At 36.2% G+C, this 21473-nt stretch overlaps 1 protein-coding gene across 3 annotated transcripts in view; it reads left to right on the top strand.

The window, feature by feature from the left end:
• LOC138188833 (cell adhesion molecule 1) overlaps positions 1–21473 on the top strand; it is a 43760-nt gene that overhangs the window by 1913 nt on the left and 20374 nt on the right. For all 3 annotated transcript variants that reach the window (XR_011175712.1, XM_069130976.1, XM_069130987.1), the window contains exons 2-3: positions 3731–3936; positions 14714–14846. Coding sequence is in view for 2 of the 3 variants with exons in the window: in XM_069130976.1 (XP_068987077.1) it covers positions 3731–3936; positions 14714–14846 (339 nt within the window). In the remaining variant the exon portion in view is untranslated. The remainder of the gene's footprint in view (positions 1–3730; positions 3937–14713; positions 14847–21473) is intronic.

The following is a 21473-nucleotide window of genomic DNA, read 5'->3' as shown; positions in this document are numbered from 1 at the left end:
TCGCGACGTTACACGGCGCACGGTCCGAACGTTAACGCGATAACATGTAAATTTGATCGTACCAGCTGTTTCATTAATTATAAGTGAAAGTTTATTAGTTAGTTTGAAAGATATGACCCGGGATCCGAAATTTTTGTTCAATCTACAGTTGAAATTTTATAATTGAAGAGATAGACATTACTAATCCCTTGCTTTATCATTTTTTCTGTATATCTATCTATATACATATTGTCGATCGCATGTATTAGGATTCCTAGTCTTTACATCTATTGGGAAGCTAATAAATTTTACTTTATTTAGTACTTTACATTGTATGGCGCGTATGAAAATTAGGAGAAGAACACAATAAATCATATTTTCCATTTTCTACGGAGTAGCAGTTTCAAAATTCAGTAAATTATTTGATGCTGGGGTAAACACGTATGTTTCCACTTCTTCCATAATTTAAAAATATTGCATGTCTTGTATTAAAATATAGAAACATTAAAATAAAAGAATAAAAAAAAATGTACTTATCCTGTAATATTCAAGTGATGTGAATGGAATTACAGATTTACCTATAATAAAATAACTAAAAAGGTAGGAGAAATGAAAAGCATTTAATTTGTATTAAACATCAGCATGATCAACAATGTCATAAATGTTTGTATTTATACTGGAGAGCTGATGGAGAGCTCTGCTTTCCCACCTTTTATTGGTGAAAATAATAAGAAAAGTAATCATATTATCAATATTGTCGTAAAGACGCCAATGGAATACAAAGGATTAAATGCCGACAACGAGTTGAAATTGAATTTTCAGACGAATAGAAATCTTGTTACGTTTGCTCCTTAATTCTCGCTGCGAGTGTAATTCGATATTACAAAGCAAGGGATTAATAAGAATTGTTAATTTCAACCAATAATAACATTTTTAAATGCATCATAGTTTGAGAATCGTTATAAAATTTTTACAATAATTATGCTTTTTAAGATATGTCAAATCGTTTTCTCTTATGTACGTTCTAGTTATTTAACGTGTTTTTAAAACGTGATAAAGATTTAGACTAGTATGGAGGACATTCGAATAATTTTAGATCTAAATTTCCTATGGGTCACAATGCGGTGACAGTTGATGCATCAGAACGTTATCAGTTTATCAAAAACCGATCTTTAATCATGATCGTAATAAACTCGACGATAATAATGGCGGACCTGATCAATTCGTTCTATCAAATTATTTTAAACTCTCCGAAAAAAATGTATCATCGAGTTTATTTCTACTAATATAACAAAAAATGTATCTGAAACAACTAAAAATCAAACAAGAGGATTATTCATTTTATTTTGCCTTATTTTTTGTATATACCTATTATAGATTTTGTACTATCGAAATATTTTTTAACCGTCATTATAATTGTGACCAGCTTTCATGAAACGCAGCCATTAATTATGATTTTAATAAATGTATAAAACGAGGAACACAAGATTCGTTTTAGCGGACGCGGCCGAGCACAATGTTTAAAGTTTTATGTCATGTTATTGAACGAGTAGAGTTTCCCAGTTTGTTGTCCCGAAAATAAATTAACGATTTTGTTATTGTCAACGATGTAATTAGGGGCGAGGGACAAGAAGGGCAAAACATTTTGTTGTCGAATCGTAACGAGGCAAGTTTCCCGTTATATCTGTTGCTGCGTGTACTTTTCACTACGTATAATAATGAGACATTTGAGATTCGTTAAACGAATTATTATCCATTCAAGCCCACCGCCATTATCATGTGAAATGTTCTTTTATCCTGCATGTGCTCTGTATCGTGTTTTTACCTGCATTTCAGCCATATTTCGCTTTAAATACTCTACAATCATCTTCTTTTTTTTCTGAAAACTGTTTAAATATGATCATATTTTATATTTTGACATATCTACATATATATATACATACATATACATATATATAGGGTTAGCAACTAAATGATCGCGTATTTTAAATAAGAAGGAAAATTCAAAATTTTTGCTTAAAAATATAACTTTATTCAATTAGGTATTGTCCGTTTTTGTCGATGACCTTTTGCCATCTTTCAGGCAGTGTCATAACTTCTGATTTTTGCCAACAAAAAACTGAATTAAATGTGATTTTACAACATCAGCGTCATTAAAAATTTTACCATTTAAGGAGTTCTGCATGGAACGAAATAAATGGTAATCTGGAGGCGCAAGGTCAAAGCTATATGGTGTATGTGACAACACATCCCAACCTAGTTCCAATAATTTTTGGCGAGTGACCAAAGATGTGTGGGATTATCATGTTGGAAAACAACATCCTTACGATTTGCCAATTCTGGCCGCTTTTCTTGAACTACATCGCTCAGTTTGGCGAGTTGTTGAACGTGCACGTTTGAATTAATCGTTTGGTTTCTTGGTAAAAGTTCAAAGTACAGAATTCCTTTATAATCCCACCAAACTAATAGCATAATCTCAGCTTTTGGTGTCGTCTGGGCTGGTTCATCTTGCATCACCCACGATCTTTTCCGATTAACGTTATTGTAAACTATCCACTTTTCGTCGCTAGTAATCAGTCGTTTCAGAAATGGATCAATTGCGTTGCGTTTCAGAAGCGAAACGCAGATGCTAATGCGTCGCGTTAAATGAATTTCCTTAATCCGATGAGAGACCCATAAGTCGAGTTTCTTGACATAGCCAAGCTGTTTTAATTTTCTTTTAATGCATATATACGATACATTGAGGTTGTCTGCAATTTTGCGCGTTGTCCTATGACGATCTGAATCGATAATGGCCTTGGTATGGGTCTCATCAACTTCAACTGGACGGCCAGATCGTTGAGCATTTTTCAGTGAAAAATCGCCAGAGCGAAATTTGGCAAACCCATTGTAACACTGTCTTTCTTTCAAGGCTTCATTCCCATATACGGCACGCAACTTCTTGTGTACTTGCGATGCGTTCTTGCCTTTTCGGTAATAATACAATAAAATATGTCTGAAATGCGCGTCTTGTTCTTCCATTTTTAAATTGGGATAAAAACGAAACTAAATAACTAATTAATACAATTTTTTTACTAAATTAAAGGTGAAAGTCCAAACAACAAGGAAAGAATATAGGTTAGATGCTTTAAACACGTTGACAAAATAAAAGAATGTGCTAAGACCACCTATTGACAAAATCCGCAATCACTTAGTTGTCAACCCAATATATACTAAATGTACCTCTGACGAGATAGATATTTCGCAATAATAAAATATAATATTTTTATAATGAAAAGTACATAAATGAAATAAAAGTATGTTAATGAATTCGTAATAGAAAATGAACAACTTTGAAATGTTTGATGAATCAAATGATGTATGCTCAATATTACTAAGTGGTAGAAATGACAAACGGGATGTTTTTATGAGACAGCAAATCTGTAACCATGTGGGATGATGTGAAATTATCTTGTAAAGGGGGAGAGAATGATATTTATTTGTTGGAATACTTCATGTTTGTTGGAATATTTCATATATTTCATATATGTTCATTATTCAGCAGTATTGGATACTTTAACGGAAAAGCTCGGGAAATGGGATTATAATTATGTGATCAAAGGAAAAAGAAGCATAGAGATATGTAGTTGTCAAAATATTTGATGAATTCTATACTTTAATGAAAAAGATTGGAAAGTTAAATAATCATAAAAGCTATTTCCTTAGCGAGAAATTGTTATTCAAAAAGTAAAACGTCATCGGTGACTTTCAGATGCAACTTGCACGGTGCATGTACGACTGATAGCACCCAACTACGTAACATACAACAGCACAGCTACTCTGCATTGCGATCATAGTGTCCCAGATGCTTACTTGCATAAAGTCGAGTTCATGAAGGATGACAAGAAGATATTACAATACATAAAGGATAGGAAACCGCCGTTCAAGGACTGGAAAGTAGAGGGTGCAAGCATGAAGGTGAGTTTTATACAATCAACATACGACTGGTCCTGGCTGTCTTCCAATTATGCAGTCTTTAAGCAATTGCGTAGTCATACTCATCGCATATGCTACCCCGAGCAAACGATAATCTTCAAATTGATAAATCAGATTTCTTTTCTTTTACTCCTTTTTTCTTTGATACAGCGAAATATCATTGACTTAAGATTGTGTTGGTATTATATTTTCACGCATATTTTATCAACGCATTCACTTTATATTATATTTAATACGGTTAATATTTTGTGTTGTTGATATGATATTACCTGTAACCTTAAATTCTTGACGTTTTATGTGCGTATCGGCTCAACTTTTTATTTTATCATATTTTAAACGTTGATAAATGTATTGTTATTTATAATTTACTATCGCATCCGTGTTTTATGTTGTGTTTTAGTATTTTCTGGTAGATATAACTTTGAATTAATTTTCTCTTAAATGGATAAAATTTTATAATTTATTATGACATTTATCTTATACGAGGCGTTTAAATATTTTACGATACAACTTTTTTATTTCGTTCATGTTAAATGAATTTTAAAATCTCTTGAAATTTACGGTTTTAAGTTTCCTCGTTTATCGATTTCGGGTCTGCATTAATTTATTTGACGTTATTTAAAGTTTTGGCGAAAATAATAGACTTTATATCACTACACTTTATATCATATTTTATGTCACATTGATCTTCCGTTTCATATTATCGTTTTGTATTAAATAATTGTCCTTAGTTAATTAGTTTCCTTCAAATAAGCAGAAAATATGGAGAAACGGTCATTGATGATACCCGCTCACGAATATTATACATGAAAAAGTAATTCATTAATTTAATGCATTTAACGATTCCGTGATACTTTGATAGATGAGTACGTGTTCGAGTTACATACCGGCTTCCTGTGTATTCGTGTCTAGTATTGTTTAGAAATTTTTAGAAATTCTACCGGAACATGTGATGCTGGAACTTTTCAAGTCTCCATTAATGTAATTGTCTGGAATTAATATTTTTATTCTGTTCGGATGAAAATGAAGTGTCAGTATCAAAATTAAAACCAATCTTGTCAACGATTATAATACTGATTTAATACCTTTAATACTTGCCTCATCGATCGAGTTTATCTGTGCCGCCTTTCCCAGCGATTCACCGATATCGCATCAGGTCCGTTCACCAAATTTCAATCTCCTGCAGTTTGCAGCCTGACCTCGTGGTCGCGACTCGCGGCTCGCGGCTCGCGGCTAGCAGCTCGCGACTTACGGTTCACCCCAGGTTCGTCCGTAAGTGATTCCATCCTAGAGGTTTCCTGATTGATTTTGCGCCAGGTTCATTCTCGCGAACAAAAATTCTAGCGGTTGCCTGACTTTGCGTCAGGTTCGTTCATGTATTTGCTAACACATTGCAATCGTCTTTTGCGCTACTCGAAGCTCGTGCTCGTAACTCGTAACGAGGTTATATCATTACATCCATTGTCATGTCAGTGCCAATATGAAAGTGAAAAAAAAGAGTATGCAAAAAGCTTAAAAGAAAATTATGTGTAAAAAATATTTGGAATCTTAAAATTTATCTTATGAAATAAATCAAAATAAAAATATTCTGTGCAATGTATTTAAGTATTCGTTTTTGGAGACCTATATATTTGACTGGATAATAAATAATTTTTGTGTATCGTCACAATTGAAAGAGGTACATACAATACATGTAGGATATATGTTTAGGTAGCTATTTCTGGATAAAACATCTTGTAGGTGTATTTATTGAATAAGGTCATATAATTATTTTAGCTTATCTAGTCTCTTGTGCGTAGTCTTGTAATGCGTGATAAGTAATAAGTAACGAGTAATGAGGTCATATCGTTACTATTATTTTTTAGTATCTAAAACATTAAAAGTTTTTTTTATTTTCTTTTATATCAATGTATAAGTATACATAGAGTACTAAAAGCATTATTATTATTATTATTATTATTATTATCATTATCATTATTATTATTATTATTATTATTATTATTATTATTATTATTATTATTATTATTGCTGTTAATACAGAAATACACGAACATTCTCATTGATGAAAGTAGACTATCTTCTGCACCATTTAATGGATCAAAATTACAATGGCCGTCATGGTCAGTAAAGTTCAACGAACATGCATATATCGTTAATGTGCCGATGCATTGGGGTTCTATAGTACATACCTCGTCTGATCTAAAAATAAATCATTCAACGAACCCGTCTGGCTTCTTTTTTAATACTTTAATCCATATAGGTCTGAACTTAGGTCTAGATTAACAACCGTATCACGCTCGAAAGCGCATTTCACTGCAATCGAATCGAACGGTTTTGAGAAAATTGTTGATTTACTCCATTTAAATGTTCAATTTAATCTGTTTGAGTAACACTAGTTTAATGTGCAATCACATGGACAAAAACGCGTAATAGATTTCAGTTACGATAAGTTGCACCTAGACTTAAAAACCTTTTCTTGCAAAAGGGCAAGAATTCAATTTTTTATTTAAAGATTATTGTTTAAAGTATCTGTGTTTGTTTAAAGGCATTAATTATTATTAATGATTATTGTAATATTTTTGCGGAGAAAATAATTAACGTAAAGAACTTTTTTTATTTAAAAAACTGAAAGTATATAATATTTTGACGTTAAAAAATCTTTATCATTTATCAGATTTTTATGAGTACCTATGAGAGAACTGTTTGCAATATATAAAAAGGACTATTTTTTTCTTATTATAAGTATGATAATAATCGTGTCATTTCGCCTTTCTAAGTTTAAATGTAGATGACTCTTAAGCCGTTTACTCCATAATTATATAGAAACGAAAAGTTTTTTCAAGTATCCATTTGTAGCAGATGCCTCGATGTGGTTAATAGATAATTTCGTTTCTTTTAACCTACAATTACATATAAGCAGTGTTTGTAACAGGCTTTCGTTAGTAGTTGGTAGGTAAATTATAGTTAATTATATAGCTATTTTTATATAAATATCGTCGTTGTCTTTCGTGTAACTTGCATGTCGCGTTCCGTTTCACTCCCATGTTCCACTGCATATCGTCTTACTCTACTTGCACGGTTAGATCATTGTACAATATGTGTCCGATCAGATATAGCGTTATTCCACTTCTACGTTCTACGGTCAGCATATATAGATATACAATATAAATGTGTAATTAATTCAGGCTCGTTCGTTTATTCTTGCGTGAAAAGACCTATTTAGTACTGTTTTCGTTCGATTTCTCTCTTGATATATTACTTTTTAAAGATGTCGTATCGTTTTTTCATGGGTTAATTCAAAAGAAAGAGAATAAGGCAGGAGGATGCAAATTTTTACGAGGCAACTCGCTGCGAAACGACTGAAATGATTGAAACGATTGAAATGAGAAAAAAGGCCATCGTTTAAAAATAATCAGAAAGTAATTGATTTCATCGATCATATCGATTTCGACGGACAAATGAATAAATAAAGAAATAAAGCAAATATATCCAGATCCACTTAACCGAATTGTTGTATCGAATATTCATGTTTTTCATCTATTACGAGTAACTTAACAAAATTAATGTGTCGCAACATGCAAATGTAACGCGTTTTCTGCTTGACGATATACATATGTATGTACAAGTACATATAAACTATATTTGTCGAAAGGACGATGAACGAGCTACCTGATATACTGACTTTCCGACTCTTCCCCCTATATCCACAAATGCAAAACTTTTATCCGATAAAATCAACATGAAATGTTAGAGTCGTGTATTGTCAAAATTATGCGAGACTGGATTATGTTATATTATCAACGTAATTGCTCACACATTTATTATATATATATTAGATATATTAATGAATTATAATAGATACAAAAAACAGTCATATGTATTTTATTCTGTCTTATTTTATTCTATTTTATTAATTTGTGAATTGCAAGCGTTAAATAAAACTGGGATACGTTTGATATTACTTTTCGTGCTGATTCAGATCATAAATAAAATGTCGTATTAAAATAAGTATCATATGAAAAAGTGTTGATAAACTAAATATCATATAACTATTTTTTAAAAAGTATTGTATACCTACATACATACATATATTTAGAAAATGTGATAGTTGAAGAGACATCGATAAAACTTGTTTATTTTGACCAATTTTTACGTAACTAAATAAAAATTAGTGTCTGAAGTTGTACATAGTTGTATAAAATATAAATAATTTTTTCTAATTACCTGAAGAGAACTTGAATAAATAGATATTCTTTTATATGTGTCAGTTATCGACTTTATTTGCAGAAACTGTAGGTAGAATTTCGGAACTTTCTGGTATTATTAAGCGATATTTTATGAAGAAAACATTGACAAACAGAATCTATAATTTCTATTCTTCATCTTATTTTTTAAAAGTTCAAACTATAAAAAAGAAATAACTATTTGAAGAGCTTTATTTTCTATTTCTCTTAATTATAATAAATTACTTTTGTCACAAAAGCAAGCATTATTTTTTGTCAGAACAGAAGAAACGCAATCGATAATGTTAGATTAATTTACTCCAGTCAAAACGTAAATTATAAACATATCGACAAAAATTTATAGTCTTTGTTAATGCAATATTCTTTTAATGAATTTTAAAAATATTTTATACCAAATATCAAATTAGTTTGAACACAATTTCATTGAGACTAACAATGGACTAACTTGTAAATTGTTTTACAAGAGACACGAGATTCCTATAATAAGTATAAAAGAAACGGCATGGCTTTAATTATACGTAGAACGATGGTTCACACCGGTGTTTCAAGTTCACTGCATGTTCAGTGTTCAATGTTCAATGTTTAATGTTTAACTCATGCTTCGTGCAAACGATTTACTTTGCGTTACGAACCGCGTCGTGCTTGAGACATCAAGAGTAACGTAGAAAAAGTGGCCATTAAACGAGTATCTTCTCAGTGTTCTGTTTACTCTATACTCTGCTCCCTCTGCCTGTGACATATATGCATAGCCTTCTACACTCTACACTTTATGTCTACATAGTATACCCCGTGAACGTTGCTGAACTTTGCACTTCAGAACTCATGAACCTGGTAACTTGAATGCCCGTAAGGATCAAACAGAATTATCCTCTTTTAACCATGAAAAGAGGAACTAGGAGTTTAATGGCTGTTACGATTATTTGATATTCGAAAACGTTATTTAATACCTGATTGATTTTTATGCTTCTAAAACAGCCTTTTACAAACGTTAATTACCATTCTCTTCCTGTCTCTTCTTTAATGTAACACACGTCCATGCATTTTCAGGATATAACAAGAAGTGAGGGTAAAATAAAATCAGATCTATGAGGTAAATGCTCATGCTCCTATAGCATGACAGGGCTGCAATTAGAAAAAACGTACATTTAATTTCTTCTTTAACTGTAACACATTGTAAAAAGAATGCGAAACGAAGGTTTGTTACATTCTTTAATAAAACTATTTTACTTTAATTGGGACAATTTATAAAAAGGCGTTTACAAGAAAATAAATAGAATATTATTTAGGAACACGTTTTTCAACAACATTCTTCAAACAATATGATTGCAATTATAAAATTCTAATTGTAAGATACGATTCTTTCGAATACAGGGTGGTTGGTAACTGGTGGTACAAGCGGAAAGGGGGTGATTCTACGCGAAAAAAGAAGTCGAAAATATAGAATAAAAATTTTTCGTTTGAGGCTTTGTTTTCGAGAGAATCGACTTTGAATTTTCGCTCGGTACGCGTGCACTTTATCGCGTCTCGTTATAACGGATCTAACTGTAAATCGTTGTCTCGATGGACATTGTCGCAGCTTAAGTTTGTTTTTGCCGTAACGGAAAATTAGGAATACATAATGAAATAATGTGAAGTAATCATAAAGTTTATTATTACAAAAATTGCTGAAAATGTTGCCCATTCTGCCGAATACATACTTCTGCTCTTCTAATTAAATTTCTATGAACACTTTCTAACGTATTCGATTGTTTTAAAGTATGAAAGGCTACAATAATCTTGTCTTTCAATTGCTCGCAACTTGCGATTTCTTCAGAATAGACAATTGATTTAATATGGCTCCATAAATAAAAGTCAAGCGGAGTTAAGTCAGGAGAGCGGGGTGGCCAAGCTATTGTTCCAGCACGACCAATCCAGCCTTGGTAATGTTGGTTTAAGAAATCTCTCACATGACGACTAAGATGTGGCGGTGCATCGTCTTGTTGAAAAATTAAACTTCCTCTAGTTCTCAGCGGTACATCTTCTAATAATTCCGGTAGTTTGTTTTGTAAGAAATCGAAATATGCTGCTGACGTTACATTTCCTTCGAAAAAATATGGCCCAATAATTAGATGTCCGATTATGCCAGCCCAGACGTTTACGTTCCATCTTACTTGAAAATGTGTTTCAAGAATAGAGTGAGGATTCTCATTTTGCCAATTATGCATGTTATGGACATTGAACATGCCTCCCTTGTAAATTTCGCTTCATCGGTCCATAAAATTTTTAACAGAAATTCTGCATCGTTAGCATGCTGTTGAAGCAACCAATGACAAAATGCCTTTCGCGAAATCTTATCATGAGGCATGAGTCCTTGTACTTTGGTGATATGATAATCATGTAAGTTGTTTTCGTGTAGAATTCGAAGAATCGTGAAGCAACTAAGATAATACCGCAAAGAAAGGTTTCTTGCACTTATGTCAGGATGTTCCAAAACGTCCTTTAGTATTTGCTCTTCATCATTTACACTAACGCGTCGTCGACGACCACCATGTCGTCTAAGTTTTTCAAAAGAACCATATTCGCCGAGGGTTCCTTCTGCTCTTTGAATAACACGTCTGTCAGGATGTCGACGATTGGGATACCGGTATCTGTAATGATCAGCTGCGGCTGATGCGTTACCACCACACGCACCTAACGAATTATCATGTCCGTATATTCCCGATTGCTGTATGTAGACATGATGGTAGACTAATAGGTACTGATAGTGGATAGCGATAAAAGTCGGGTAGTAAGTTAATAGGTAGGAAAACACTTCGGTCACATTGGAAGTGTTTATCAACATAACGTTAATCGAGACAACGATCTACAGTGAGATCCGTTATAACGAGACGTGATAAAGTGCACGCGTACCGAGCGAAAATTCAAAGTCGATTCTCTCGAAAACAAAGCCTCAAACGAAAAATTTTTATTCTATATTTTCGACTTCTTTTTTCGCGTAGAATCACCCCCTTTCCGCTTGTACCACCAGTTACCAACCACCCTGTATATATACATATATAGATAACTTTAGGATTCTATACATTTAGTTTTATGTGAAAAATATTTTTTCATTTAAATTTGAAATTAAGTATGTGCTTTATCACCTACTTGAATATTTAAAAAATGTAAATAACATTAGATTTAGGTAGAATAATATCAATGAATCTAAACTACTATAATTACATAATCTAGTATTTGTTTCTTATTAAACACAGTCGTTAGTCATTAATTTTTTAAAGGCTTATATCTTCGAATATATCGGGCTATTGTCTTTTTCAAATATTTATGTTGAAGTGGTCACCACTTCTAAGAAAACTCTATATCTGGTCTTTTTAGTTTTCTCAAGCACTGAAACCATCGACAGCGTATAGTTAATAGACTGGGACGAAGGCAGACATAAACAGTAGACAGGCGACGATGGCTTCAGGGTTTTCAGTTATAGGGTAACACTGTTAGCGTGCGGATCGGGACCAGCTCAAATTACATTCCTAATTGTACTTACACTTCTGTATTAAAATATATTTTCTACTTTACAATTTATCCACGCGTTCCTCTGTTCATACATCTAATAACCTCAACAATTTACTTATTAAGTATGTATATACTTAGTCACAAATAAGGGAACTTGAAAATTTCGAAAAAGTTGGGGACTTTGCAAAAATGTAGTTTAAATGACGTCAACGATTTAATCACTTTTTGCTGTTATAAACAGAGGGTTCATGGAGACAAAACCATTCCTCAAAACAATTGCAAATTCTTAATATGTAGTAAATATTTACGTAACCACGTAAGATATGAAAAGAAGTTGTAATCATAATTGTATAGTATCATGCTCTATATTATGGTGGTAAAAAATTTTTAAAAGACCCTTCTTTTTCAAAATTTACTCACATCATCTTTAATATTTTATAAGAAATTTTTAAAACCATATACATAGATGTCGGTATGTACGTAGGTACATACATACAATACATACACATATGGATATTACAAAATTTTTAAAATAGCCAAAATCAATCTTTCGTTGAAGAAAGCGTACTGTAATGAGTGATACGGTTTATTTGCCGGAACAGGAAATGATTTCGCTATTACTGTCACGTTGGAATTACATTGCTACAAAGTTTCAAACTTTCCTAGAGTTTTGAGTTATCGAATTTCTCTTGCAAGTGTCATAAAAATCTGAAAATTAAGAAAAATATACTGACGATATTTTTACCTATATTCCTGACTTATAATAGTTCGGAAAAGATCGTTCAACGAAAACCACGTGAAATATTATTTATTAACAGGTGTTCTAAGAGCGCATCCATTACATATTTTAATAAAGGCTGTTGTTACGAATTTCGTACTTAAAAACACTCTGTTAGTTATAATAATCCGTAGAAAGATAGCGAATGAAAAATTGTGCAAAATATTGTTTAGTTATAGCTCAGCTGCAACGCGTTCGTTGTGCTTCGCCGTTAAAGAATATACAGTATACACTTCTAGCCCGTTATCCAATCTTGTTTTACGCTCTCTTATATTACTTCATTTTTCGTGACCTTTATTCTATAGTCTACAGTCTACAATCTACAGAAACCAAGCTCGGTTCGACATACGCTTACACGACGAGAACGTTGTAAAACAAAAATTTTTCTATGCGCGAATCTACGTGTAAGCGTCCTCGTGACCTGGAATTAAATAAAACATCGCTTTTCATTGGGACGAAACCACGAAGGCGTCGCCAGAGGAAATTGAAACACGGTATTAACGATAGTCTGTATTATGTCGAGAGACAATATCGAGATGGACTTTCTTAACCAGTGGCCGATACCACGTGAAACAACCTGCATCGAAACATGCAACGTTAATAAAAATATAACACGATACCCTCGATTCGTGACATATCCCGTCAGAGTATATCCAAGCGTTGTCAGATTAAAGAACATGAAGCAAAAAATAATAGGGTATAATGAAAATACATTCTTTTTAGATATCTGATCATTCCATACCTAAATGATGTCATACTTATATATATTATAAATTGTGTATACATATAATGGCTTACGAACATATTCTAATATTAAACACAGGAAATTTATATGAATATATTATGTATAGTATACAAAATTTGTGGAAATTTCTGTAGCACTGTAATATGATGCAACTATCATGATTGTAATAGGAAAGTTGAAAACCAATTCAAAAATGTATATGAAAGTTTATAAGACATTTATAGCAAATACACACTTAGTGAAAAATTAGTATACAGCATGAATAGTAGCCTCACTAAATATTGTGGTTTGTTAATATAATGCATAATTAACTATTCAAATATGTTGGTAAATTTTGTGAAGTGTATGTTTTCAATAAATAGTCTGTAGCTTCTATTGGTACGTACATTTCTAAATGTGTTTCAAAGATCAATATAATCACGATAGTCGTGTCTTGTTACAGGATTAATAAAATTTCAAAATTATTTAAATTTATATATGTGTACACACGTATACTTTCGTGAGTCATAGTATATAACCTGGTATGTAAAAATATCAATGTTATCGCATTTGTTGATGAGCAATGTATTATTTATTGCTTTTTGACACGACATTCCTCCTTTTTAATCACTTTTTAACTTCTCTCTTGAAAACTTGTGAAAATTAAATATTTTTTTATTCTTTATAACATTTTGTCGTTATCAAATTATATATTTTGTCGTCAAATAAATAAAAGTTAAATAAATAAAGTTAAATAAAAAAAATAAAAGTGTATGACGGAACAATTTCCAACTATTTTATTCTACATATGTAATGTCGTTTCTACTTTGTTTGACTGACCATTGACACGATGAAACAGACTTTCCGGTTCATTAATATTGAACATTTCTCTATTGATGTTATTTGTAATTCTCTTAATTAGTGATTATGTATACAAGTTGCGGCAGTTACTATTTGATCCTACTCTAGCGATTCAAAATGCAAAATGCAAAATGCAAAATGGAGAAAGATACTACTTATAAAATGGCTTGATACGAGTATATACGAGTGCAGGCGCTCACGAAAATATAATATTTGAACGTTTATAAATATTTATAAGTATCTGAACCTCTTATAAATTTAGATATTTATATGACACTTGTAGTTTTTTCATATGGGTAGTATCTATATGAAATGCAGTGCAGTCCTTTTAGCTTTCTACTTGATTCATCTGTAATTTTACAACACCATATAGATAACAATTTTTCTCTTTTCTACATTTCATTCCTTTTCGTTTGCTTTTTCTTTCAACGCCTACACGATCAAAGAACAGACGTTTGATCAATTTCTGAGGGATCGATACACAAACGTTCCTTTCATTTTCAACCATGCTTTCGCACGCAAGAGGCACTGATAAAGGCAGTGGTATAATGGTAAAGGATTTGAGTTTGAACGAGTACACGGAAACAGTGGTCGCGTTTTATTTATTTTATTTAATAGAAATTTTTTACCACCTACTAGCACTAAAACACCGTTTGTTTACAGCGCTTTGAAAATGGCACGACAATCAAATTAGAGAATGTCCGTTACGAGGCATCCGGCTCGTATAGCTGTGAAGTTTCGATGTCGACTCCTATTTATAGCCAGACTTCGGAAAGCGTTCCAATGAAAGTTATAGGTAAGAGAAGATAAATATCTACATTTATATATCTTTATATATATAATAATATTTGAAACTCGCCATGACGCTGCTGTAGCGTTATCAGTTATAATCTACAATTTATGTTACGACTATGATGATACAGTATAATTTTTTACAAATGAAGGATTCAGCCAAAAAGTGATATAACTGTGCCTTAAAAAAAATGAGATAAATCCAAGGAACAATGTATAATCTTGGTAAACATCAATTACTAAATAGTAATTTCTAGAGAATGTTGTATAGTTATTTACAATATCCATCTCACCCATCTCGATGATTTCTGAGTATGTGTAGAAATCAACGTTTTGAACCACTCTTTCCTATACATATAATTTGCAATATAAAGAAACTTATTCGTTAGACATTTTAATCTCATTATGATACCATTTCAAGTCGAATCAAACGTTGGAAAAGATGCAAACGAAACAAAAAATTATATGGTACTCTTTATTCTCATTTCTATTCGTCTTATCCTTCAACGCTAATGCAACAGATCGAAGCCCATCCTCTGCCCATTGTCCTCTGTTCTGATCTTTTCACGTAGGTTCGCATTGTTTACTATAAATACACATTGTTTACTGAAATAAGTAAGTTGCAACCACTATATTGACGCGGTATTTTACTCCAACATGTTGAGAAAGATGCTAAACTCGTTAAGTAGGTAAAATTTTATGCTTATCGTTTGTGCAAAAGTAAAAGAAATTTCGAAAAATTCCTCTTTTCCAGTTTACAACCTGCTACTGTTAATAACACTCCTTTTTTTATTACAATACGAAATATTAAGCTGCAGCAAAAATTTTTGCGGACGTCGTAGCATAAATTTCTTCAACATACTCATGTTGTATATTACAACAAATGCTAAGTGATCTTCTTTATCAATTGACGTAACGGAAGAATTCATAAGTACACATAATAGATTACATAGACTGTATAGACTTCAGAATTCTAATTGCTTGGCATCTTCTATTTGGCATCTTCCCCCTAATTACCTTATGTACTTATATCTACATTTATTTCAGTTTGATGGCCTAGAATTGGTTTTACATAGTTCATAAACATAAAACAAACTAAAGCTAAACTTATAGATAACTACGATAGTATAAAAATATGTCAATTCTTTGATAATCCTTCTTTTTTATCTTTAAATACTTTATCTTTATATAATCATTCTCCCCATTACGTTTCATTCATCTATTCGTTCATTCCGTCATCCATTTGATTTATTTTTTACTTGTACTTGTACCTTATTTCTCAATAATTACATTTTTCTTCTACTCTTTTCCTTCTTCCTTTCTATTCTCCGCCACCACCTTTTTCATGTTTTTATTATTATCCAGAATTTCCTTGACGTACAAATTCATCCTATCTATCGTTCCACATTCCTCCTTCCAGTGCTCCAACAAGTCCTCCTATTTTTCATACAACGTACGTGTGTTTTTCTCCTGTTTCGACCAGGACTTATTTGCTTCTTTCAAACTATCACATCTGATCCTGACTAAAATTTTTTCATCTCCAATTTTAAATATAAGAAACATCGTTATAAAAGATCGAATCTCATATCTATAATATTAATAATTTGCAATTAGAGTATATCTATAGCTTTTAAAAAGTTAGTGTTTAAATTTCACTCATATTACAAATATTTCACGAGGCATCATAATATTTCATCTGTAAAGTATATCTATCTTATTCTACTTTCGTATGAAACGAAAAATTATAATAAGAAATATGTGCTTTGACGGACAACAACAAGCAAGACAAAATGTCTTCTATTCCACATAGATTAGTCACGCAAAGATTAATAGTGGTAAATTACTGTAGAAACTTAGGAACTATAGTAAAATGTGAATGTTGGACTTTGAACAGTGTATAACATATTAAAAAAGTTTCTTTGCAATACAATTATCTATTAATAAGCGAAAAGCAAAGTTTGAAAAAATTGGAAATGTTATAAAATGTGAAAAAGTATTTGTAAATCAATTACAAGAATTCTTTAATGTAACATTACTGTGAAGACACTGAGAGATGAAAACATTGATTTTTATATTTTATACTCTAACTATTAATGTCATTTTTAAGTATTTGCAAAGAGTACTCATATAATCTATATAACCTATATGTAAATTTATAATATAGGATTTATTTATTCAGAAATATTAGAAATTAGGGTTTTCAATGATTTCTATTCTAAATGATAAGTTTATTGATAGATGGATCCATTTACAATGGATTAAACAGGAAACGATAGTCATTTAACATGAATTAAATACAGTAATGTGCTATAACTAAGACAACTAAATAGATAATTCGTAACTCACAACTAATAATTTACAACTGATAGCAACTTGACAACTCAACTCTCAACTCCTCATAACTACTCTTTTAGTTAACGATTTTTTTTCTTTTAACGTGGGCAAATGCTCATGGATCCTCCACCTAACCCACGGTGGTCGTCCTAACGATTGGTAAGAGTGCCCCGGGATCCCTTGCGAATTACTGCCGGGGCACACCTTCGTCTTCTCCCTGATGGTGTTATCGGAAGTCATCCTCGGTTGATTGGCTGTTAGGGACCACTCCTCCTAACGCCACGCTGCCTGGGCCGTCGTGCAAATCTGAGAGGGGGGGCCAGACCCTCCTCGGCGTGACAGCACTCTCGATAGATGTTGTCCTCTCTCCCTTTCTCTCTCGGCGCGCTTCTTTGCGAGCATGGCTTTTTCGCAGTAGAAGCGGATGACGATGTACTCCTGTTGCCCCCTCAGCATGCCTTTTACGATCGCCTCGGGGGCCAAACTTTCGCCGATGGCGAGTCGTAGGACACGACGCGGTTCCTCCCACGAAGGATAGAACTTCAGCGTGTGCTTTGCTGTATTTTCTTCTTCCTCGCAGTGGTGGCACGTGCTAGTCATCTCCTGCCGAATCCTTAGCAGGTACTCCCCGGACACTCCGTGCCCGGTGAGCATCTACGTCATCCTGTACGTCAACGAGAGCCCGCCGCGATCTCTCCAGGCCTCCCAGTTCGGTAGGACCGCTCCAACGGCTCGACGAGGCCGTACCGTATTCTCGGCGGCAAGCTGAATGCGCCATCGTTCCCAGGTCTCGAGCCTTGCTTCCTTCCGGACGTCGTGGACCGACTGGCTGGCAGAGGGCGTATCCCCGCCCGAGCACAGGCCCCGCAGGTGGGGGTACACCCGTCGAAGCGCTAGAGCCTGCAGCTCGAACGGAGGAGACGCCGCCAGCACAAACGCTGACGCGTGGAATATGGTCCGATATCCCCTGACTATTCGGATGGTGGTAATCCTCTGCAACCTCCTCAGCGGCAGTAAGCTGCGACGACTCCTCGACAGATCTTCCGCCCACACCGGGGCCCCGTACAGTCGACGAACTCCGACTCCGGCCCCGCCGATGTTTGGTAATAGGCCGCATAAGGCGTTGACTGCGGCCGTCACTTTAGGAACCAGGAGCTCGAAGTGCGGCCCGAACGTTCATTAGCTGTCGATCGTGAGACCTAGGTATTTCATCTGAAGCCCTACCTGTACTTCCTCTCCGCAGATGTTTACACAGAGGGCAGGAAGAGGGGTTCTTCTACGGTGTTGGTCGAAGACCACATAGCCTCGGACTTGGCAGGTGACACACTCAAGCCTAGCTCCTGGATGGCGCGAACCGCGCACGCCACGGCGACCTCGCCGAGTTGCACATTCTCGTTAAACCATCGTCTCCCGGCCAGGACCAGAGTGTCATCGGCGTAGCATACGATGCCCGTGCCAGGAGGCAGGTGGCAGCGAAGAACCAAGTCGTACGCCGTGATCCACAGGATGGGTCCCAACGCAGAACCCTGTGGAACATCCCGCTCGACCATCCTTCACTCTTCTTCCTCGCTGTTGTCCTTGTAGGCGACCCACCTGTCGCTCAGATAGGCCCGGATGACACGGCAAGGTAGGGGGGTACCCCCAAGCGTTCCAGTGCCTCCACTATCACGTCCTAGGGAATGGTGTTGAAGGCGTTTGTTACCTCCAGCGAGACCACTAGCGCCACCCCATTCTCTGACATCATGGCCCCCGCCACGGTCCTTACACGATTCACCGCATCGATGGTCAAGCGACCCCGTTGAAAGCCGTATTGGCTATCGTTCCATCCGAGTACCCGCTCCGATATATGGGCCTCCAGACGGGTGGCGATTATTCTTTAGAGAAGTTCGCCCACCTCGTCCAGAAGGCACACCGGCCTGTACGCCGTCGGTGAGCCCAAGGGGGACCCCCTTCCTTAGTAGAACCAGTTCCGCCATGCCCGGGGGGTAGACACCCTCCCTCAGGCATCTTCTAAAGAGGCATCGCAGACGAGGAGCCAAGATGTTGATTGACTCCGCCCAAACCCGTCCTGGTATTCCGTCTGGACCCGGTGCCACGTCACGAGAGGCCATCCTCTTCTTCGCTTCCAGCAGCTCGTCGTCGGCGACATCCATCTCTTCCCATTCCACCGTCCAGGTGGAGAAGAAAACACTCCTGGGACGCGCTCACCTCCATTCTCGCAAGAACTTTCCGCAGGGCCTCGTTTTCCTCATCGAGCACCGACGGCATCGCTTCCGCGAGCCTCGGGGCGCGGGTGCCGCAGGCGCGTCCAATCCTCCTGGACAACTCCATCGTCCTGGCGGCAAGAGAGGTTGCCGCCTCCTTAAGGATCCTAATGTAGGTTCCTTTAAGGTTGGACGATGTAATCGCCACTCTAATTATCTCCTCGACCCTCCTGATCATCTCAGCACCGATATCAGCAGCCGTAGCAGTCCTTATACAGCGGTAGCGGTCCTTATAATGAAAGTCACCTACCGTTTCTTGCTTCTGGACCTCCCAGATGCTACAGAGAGGTTCGACTTCAACGAGACTAACGATTCCTCGTCGTCGGATCTCGTGCCGGCCCTCCAGTATCCTTCTAAGGAAAATGGTCCGGCGTCCGAGACCATAGACGGAGCCACAAAGGTACTCTCCGGTCCGTCCGCCGATCTCAATAACCTCCTCGCCTCGCCAGGCGCAGAAGCCGATCAGGGGCCTGACGGTCCACCTCCGAATGGCCGTGGTTGTAAGATGACAACGCAGCGGGGCCCACTTGACTACCCACAACTACGCGTGTCTCCCCTACTGGGATCTCCGTCCCCTGCACCGTAAACTGTATTCTTTTTACGTCTGATATCCATATTATTTATTTAAATTTCGCCGAGGTCGTCACCATCAGTTCCAGTCCTAGTGCCACTCACTCTTCCGCAGCCTACCCCGGTTAAAGCCGGTATAGGGTGACGGGAAGCCTCAACGAGAAGGTGAGGTGAGTATTCTTGACAGGTATGGGACCACCAACTTCTCCGAAATTCTCGACACCGGATCGGTAAACCGGCGGATGCGTAAAGGCACCGACCGGCCGCCACCCGGCTATAGGACAATATCAGATTCATCAGGGTTTCTCACGGCGTGGTACTACGCCGCGAGGACCCATACCCGTCTCGTGCTCCCTTCTTAGTTAACGACTGCTTAAGCATCCCTTTGTCTTTTCTCATAGCCCCACTACGTAACCGTTCCGCAACCGTCCATGGCCATGGTCACGTATGTCTTTTTTCTGCGTAACTATTTGACTGAAGGACCGACGACACATTGATGGGCCACTTGGCCCATTGAAGTTCCCAGACCCTTTGACGATCTGTCCATGATACTATACTCGGCCATTCTAACAAATACATCTGACCTCAGATGTGTCACTCGCACTACTAACTCCAACAATGTCCCATAACTTCATATGATCAGCCAGCGTAGAAGTCTTTTGCGGCCCTTTGTGCTCACCTTTTCGCTGCTCCATGTAACGGAACTTCGAGTGGAACTTTAGCCCAGGACCGGCCTGCGTTTCCTTGATCGCCACCAGATCCCCCGTCTTGTATGTTCTCACCTTCTTGCGTTTCTTGTTAAACACTCTTCGCGGATAAAAGGTCGGATTGATAGCTCTTACCACCTGAAATTTTGTCATAGCTGCCTCATTCTCTTTTTTCATTCATTCCTTAGAACTCGTGTTCTCGCCATCCTTCATCAGGGTACCAACTATCATACATTGTGAAGGGGTTCCCTGTTGCACGACATTTATGGAATCGCGAACATCAGCCGTTTTCCCTTATTTCAGCGTCGACACTTCTGAGTCGCTTCGAGTACGTGCAAGAATATCGCCCCACGTGTTACCTAGCCCTTCATTTAAAGCAAAAGTCGGTTCTCTGGCTATCTGCAATTCTACGGGGTTGGAACATGTTTTTAACGCGTTCCTAGCTTGGACGATCGACATATCTCCCAGTCTACGTCTACAAACTTGAATGATCTCGTCACCGATTCGAAACTGCTTCGATTTGGCTACTACTTCATATTTACATCCATTTTTGAAATCACGCTCGAAAATACTAAGGAACCTTTCGACGTTCCACCGTCGCATCTTTCTGACGTACTCGTGAAGGATTTTGTTTGTTCGACTGTACAAGTTTATACGATACTCTGTAAATCCTAAACTCTCTCGGTGGCGGCTTGAACCCTTTCTTGCCCACCAACTTTTTCTTATCCAATCAGAAGCAATGACTATTGCCCCCAC

Source organism: Bombus flavifrons, chromosome 2 (assembly GCF_040668555.2).
Source record: "Bombus flavifrons isolate JBK064 chromosome 2, iyBomFlav1_principal, whole genome shotgun sequence".
Classification (NCBI taxonomy): Eukaryota; Metazoa; Arthropoda; class Insecta; order Hymenoptera; family Apidae; genus Bombus; species Bombus flavifrons.
Note: the sequence above shows the minus strand (reverse complement) of the source record. Positions and strands in the feature narration are given on the sequence as shown.